We start from the raw sequence: 5,947 nt of genomic DNA, 5'->3' as shown, positions 1-5,947 counted from the left end.
TACATATACAAAGAGCAAGTAAAAATATAAAAAAGGGAATAAAGTTAAGCCAATTGGGTAGGTGGCTGACGACAGTACAAATATGTCACTTACGAAAACCAAAAACCAAACCCGCTGCCATCAAGTCAATTCCGACTCATAGAGACCCTATAGGACAGAGTAGAACCGCCCCCATAGGGTTTCCAAGAGTGGCTGGTGGATTCCAAGTACCAACCGTTTGGTTAGCAGCAATAGCTCTTAACTACTACACCACCCGGGCTCCGTGTCACTTATTTAAAAAAAAAAAACCCGTTACCGTCGAGTCGATTCCAACCCACAGCGACCCTATATGACAGGGTAGAACTGTCCCCATAGAGTTTCCAAGGAGCGCCTGGTGGATTGGAACTACCGACCTTTTGGTTAGGAGACGTAGCTCTTAACCACTACGCCACCAGGGTTCCCTTGTCACTTACAGCGAATGTAAATTCCCCCACCGGAAAAATTGAATTATTGCACTAAAGAAAGAGAAAAAAATTCAATAATTACTTTAAAAGTTCACATAAACTTAAAACACAGGACAAACTCGAAATAAGGAACGGCGCTGTGACCTGAATTTAGGCAAATAGGCCCCTTGCTATTTTTCTTATTTTTTAGATAAGGCAACCCAGGTAACGAGGAAGTATGCTTTCTGGGAACAGCTTGGACACTAAACCTTCATTATCAATCACTGTTACTTGGTGTTTTCTCTTCAGCACAGCCACGATGAATCGTCTCTGAAGGGAGGGGTACTTAAAATGCAGAGACGCCCTTTCATTTCAGTGCAAAGGAGACTACACGAACTGATTTTTTGATATGGTTTTTGGCCCCCGTGGGCCTCCGGCGTGGACTACATTTCCCAGCAGGCCACGCCCAGAACTACGGGTGCGTATTTGAGGTCCAGCACCGTTGGAGGCGGCGCAGTCCGGAGTGGACGGCCGACAGGCGGGCGCTTCGTGGTTTGAATGGCTTCGGGCCCTGGCCCTCAGCTCGTCTGAGGACTTGCCGCCCTGAGGTGCGCTATGCCGTCGGGAAGCGAACAGTCGCCGCCGCCGCCGCCGCCTCCCCCGCCGCCGATGGCGGCCTCGGAGGAGGAGGACGACGAAGGCGAGGCGGAGGACTCCGCGCAGTCGGCTCGGTCGCCGGCGGCTCAGACTCAGCAGCGGTTCGAGGAGTTGTGCAGCCGCCTCAACATGGACGAGACGGCGCGGGCCGAGGCCTGGGAGAGCTACCGGCGCATGAGCGAGAGCTACACGCTGGAGGTGAGCCGGGGAGAGGAGGCTAGGGGCTGTCCCGGCCTAGTCCGCCCCGCTGCGGGGCTGGGGGCCCTTCTTACCCCGGGTCGGGCGCCCAGCAGTGCTCGGATTCCCGGGCCCCAGCCTGGAGAAGAGTGGAAATTCTCTGCACACCGTACTTGTGGACACTAGGCTTTTAAAGCGATCTTAGCGGCTCTGAACGTAAACCCGGTCTCGCTGCTCTTTTCTCGGGTTTGGAATGGAAAACACCTCTTGCCGTAAAGTAACACAACGAGGCTGAGGTCGTCCTGGAGTCCCCGTTTCAGAAATGGGTCTGTGTGACCCTTTTGATCTCCCAGCCAGCGTGTTGGGCGAATGAACAGGTGTTGTACAGTAGTTGTTAACACGTAGGGAGAGAAGGGAGGGGAGTGCCCGTGTTCGCACGAGCGATTAACCCGATTTTAGCACCTGGGTCTCTGGGCGTCTCCAGCGATACCAAATTGCCTTTGCCCAGGCATTGCGTTCGTTTGAATAAACGTGTTGTTAAATTTCGGATTGTGTTTATGTGTGTGTTTAGGACGAATTTCCCCCGGGCCAAATTAAATGGACTTTCTGACTGCCCGGATATAGACACGTGTCCCCATTTGTCAGTAGGAAGTCAGGACTAAGACTACCCCAGACGTTGCACAGGGGGCTCTTAGAGTCTCTGTAAGGCGTGTTATGTTATGTTCTGCTCCTTTCTTCGTACGGGGTTGCAGATGAGAAAAATGGCCATTCTAGCCAGTGACCGTCAACTCCTCAGGCACCTCCCCTTCACGGGCCAATGGGAAGTGACACGGAAGTTCGATGGTTTATCAGCTGTTTGACTGCCGGTGTGTGCGGCGTTTAAACCTGACTCCATCTGTTTTTCTTAAGTCGTTTCGTATACAGTTTGTGGAAAGAGTAAGGCAAAAAGGTAACACTCTTAACCACTGCGCCACCAGGGCTCCAGTTAATATATGGCAGACCCTTAATTCAAACCCACATCTACTTAACCCCGTAGGTACATGACTGTGAGTTGTTAATTTTGAGGATGGCTTTTATCTTATTTTTTGCATCAGACACTTTTTCAACAAATATTTTTTAGGACCAAAGATAAACCAGGCAGGGTCTTCTCTTATGTTGTCTGTGGCCTACTGGGCATAGACTACCAAGAGCGCCCCAATCCACTTTGTTCTTTAAGCACCATGAAATTTTATATGTACGGCTAGTTTTTTCCTCTTCGTAGGAGTTATATAGTTGTGAATTCCCTAGGACCAACATAGAGCATTAGAGATAATCTAGTAACCTTTCATTGAAACACAGGATAATTGTGTGGCTTACTTAACTTTATCTCTTTTAGTAAAAAATCTGGATATAGTAGTGAAATTCACTAATTATAAAACTAAGTTTACTTTGCAATCTGATAAATCAGGAATACTATGAAACCATTTCCCAGAGTTGTGTTTAATACACAAATCTTTGTGTGTGTATGTTTTAAATAGAAAGTCTATATGTTATAATAACTGTAATTGCGTTTTCAAGTAAGTAAGAATTTCCAGTTTCTCTCATTTTCATTTAGATCAGCATTGGATACAGTGTAACTAAGGCCTGATAGGGAGAGGAAAGTGTGTCAGTTCTTGAAAAGAAAAAATTATGAAGGTGCTCTTTTAGAAATGATGCCCTAAAAATGATTTTCTGTGAATGCTATCTAGTGAGATCCACAGTAGGCCATATGGTTATAAAAACAAACTTTATGTATTTGTATTTGTATATACAATTTGATTAGATATGAAATTAGTGGTTGGATATACATTAAAACTTAATTTTTCATTTATTTCTTTCACTCTGGATTTTGAGCAAGATAAAAAATATATAAACAACAGTATTCTTCCAGTTATTATGGCTCTGTAACAAATTACCGTAAAACTTAGTGGCGTAAAACTATTATGCTTACAGATTCTGTGGGTCAGGAATTCAGACAGGGCACAGTAGAGAAGTCATGTTTCTCTTCACAAAGTCTGTTGCCTTACCTGGAAGACTTGAACAGTTAGGGTCTGGCACAGCTGGGGCTCCTAGGGCAGCTCTCTGTATATGTGAGTGCCCTCTTTATGTGGTCTCTCTAGCATGGCATCATTCAGGATAGCCAGACTTCTTAAATATTGGTCAGGATTCCCAACACACATGTCCGGAGAGAGAGCGAGCCAGGTAGAATCTGTATTGCCTTTTATGATCTCGGAAGCTACATGGCATTGCTTCTACCTGTGCTGTTGGTTGAAGCAGTTAAAAAAATCTGCCCAGGTTCAGACTCCTGCCTCTTAGTGGAAGAATGTTATTATCACATTATAGAAAGAGCACATAGGATAGGGCCATCATTGGAAAATTGTTTGCCACAGTTACATAAACAATACTTTTGATTCGAACATAAGAATTCTTTTATCTTGAAATACACATAGCACATTAGCTAATACTCACTTTTCTTTTACAGGGAAATGATCTTCATTGGTTAGCATGTGCCTTATATGTGGCTTGCAGAAAATGTGTTCCAACTGTAAGCAAAGGAACAGTTGAAGGAAACTATGTATCTTTGACTAGAATCCTGCGATGTTCAGAGCAGAGGTAACTATGTTAGAATTTGAAGAGTAGAATGTGACTAACACAAAAGCTCATAAATCATAGGGATAAGTAAGAATTCTCTTCATTATTTTCCAAGCATTTGTACCTGTGGAGTGCTGAATTTAGAAGCTAGGTTATGGTTTTCCTTTACCACATCTAAGTTAGTATCCACTATATTTTACTTTTTTGGTGAAAAATATTTAAATTTTAATGTATTAGGTACTTGTATGGGAGAGTTTACTATTAAAGGTTGTGATTCATTATTATGATAATACTTGGAGAATTCTGAATGAGGACATTGAGAAACTTTGTATTTACCTCTTTAAGATAGCAGATGCTTTATGTTGAAAAGTTGAATACAGTACCGATTATATGGTATTATACTTAGAACTATATGCATAGGACTTGTATCTTGATATATATGGAATGTGTAAATATTGACTTGCTCTTTGGGGGATAAGTAATACTATTATAATCAATTTTAGCGGGGGTCCAAAATAATGTTTAAAAGAAGAAGCAGAAGTTGCTTTTTCTATTTGTTGTGTAATTGAATTGTTTTCATTTATTATTTGTGTCTTCTGGGTCAGTTTTCTTTTCTGGCTCGTTAAGATTGATAGAAAAGGATGTTCGGCATTAGAGGGGACGGGATAGGAATACCTCTGTCAAAATTTATGGACTTACTGATTTAAAAAAATTACTCAATATTGAATATTGTAGCCTGTCTATTAACCATGAACTCATCCACAGTTAGATTTAGGCCTAAGAACAAGAGACAGTGGATAGAAAGTTGGACACCTGGGCTGTAAATCTACAGAAGTGGATTTAAGTAAGATGCAAAAGCATAATTATTCACAAATAAGAAAAATGAAGGCAGAGTAATCCAATTAAGTGTCAGACAAGGAACTTTAGAAGCAAAGATCAAATTATGGGATCACTGTAATAAACTATAGTGACTTAAACTTATCTAACACTTTAATGCAAGTATATTAAGGTTTCAGTTTTATTTCCATTTCAAAAACTTCTATTTTTATCTTTAATTTTTTACATATAGGTTCAAGTTATTTATTTTTCTGCCATAATGGACTAACTGGATTAAAAAGAGCAGATTGGGAGAAGATGTTTACAATGCATGTAACTGACAAAGAACTAGAATTACTAACAAGTGATTCAGTAATAGACAAACACCCACTAAAAAATGGGTAAAAGAATATGACTTCTCAAAGGCTGAAACTCACATAGCTAAAGAGTATAGGAAAAGATGCTCAATGTCACTAGTAATCGAGGAAATTCAAAGTAAAAACAAAACAACATTCATTCTTATCAGATTAGGGAAGTTTAAAGTCTGACAACACCAGGTTTGGTCAGTGTATGAGGAAACAGGAACTTATACTGTTGGTGTAAATAGGTGAGTGTATAAATTGGCACAAAAAATTGTTTTGGTGGGAAGTTTGGCAGTATCTAATAAAATTGAATGTGAGCATTCTCTGACTCAGCAATTCTATTTCTTGGGATAGCCCCTAAAGAAACTCTTCCATACACGTACAAGGATACGTTCATTACAGCGTTTTTGGTAATGAAAAATTAGTAATAATCTAAATTGCCATTTACTGTGAGCAGCTACAAAAAATTGTGATGTGTTCATATGAGGGAATGTTTTGAGCAATTCAAATGAGTGAATTAGATGTGTATGTATCAACATTAATGAATCTCTGAAACTGAAAAAGCAAGCTGCAGAATGATAAATAGTATGATAAACTTTTTATAAAATTTAAAAATGCACATAAAAAAGATAGTATTTATTGTTTCATATGAATATAGTACAAACATATGGATAGGAAGGATTCAGCCCAGCTTTTGGATGGTGGTTATCTTTGGGAAAGAGGGTGGGGAGTGGGATTGACATAGAGTACAAATAACATGGAATTTTGGTTGTTTCTGTAGTGTTTTTAGTTCTTAAAAAATCTGAGGCATTACCAGGGATGGGAGGGGTGGGGGGGAAATACTAAATAGGCAATAGATAAGTGGTATCTTGGGTGAAGGGTGAGACAGTACACAATACAGGG

The 5,947-nt window shown here is 40.9% G+C and overlaps 1 protein-coding gene across 2 annotated transcripts in view; it reads left to right on the top strand.

Annotated features, from left to right (window-relative positions):
• Positions 1–942: 942 nt before the first annotated feature.
• The window catches only part of RBL2 (RB transcriptional corepressor like 2), a 55,834-nt gene continuing 50,829 nt past the window's right edge, over positions 943–5,947 (top strand). The window contains exons 1-2 of one of the 2 annotated variants that reach the window (XM_004371586.2): positions 943–1,277; positions 3,757–3,887. In XM_004371586.2, the coding sequence (XP_004371643.1) occupies positions 1,038–1,277; positions 3,757–3,887 (371 nt within the window). In that variant the 5' untranslated portion in view covers positions 943–1,037. The remainder of the gene's footprint in view (positions 1,278–3,756; positions 3,888–5,947) is intronic. The other variant, XM_023726902.1, reaches the window with a different exon arrangement.

The sequence above is a fragment of the Trichechus manatus genome, unplaced genomic scaffold, assembly GCF_000243295.1.
Source record: "Trichechus manatus latirostris isolate Lorelei unplaced genomic scaffold, TriManLat1.0 scaffold00014, whole genome shotgun sequence".
NCBI lineage: Eukaryota > Metazoa > Chordata > Mammalia > Sirenia > Trichechidae > Trichechus > Trichechus manatus.
Note: the sequence above shows the minus strand (reverse complement) of the source record. Positions and strands in the feature narration are given on the sequence as shown.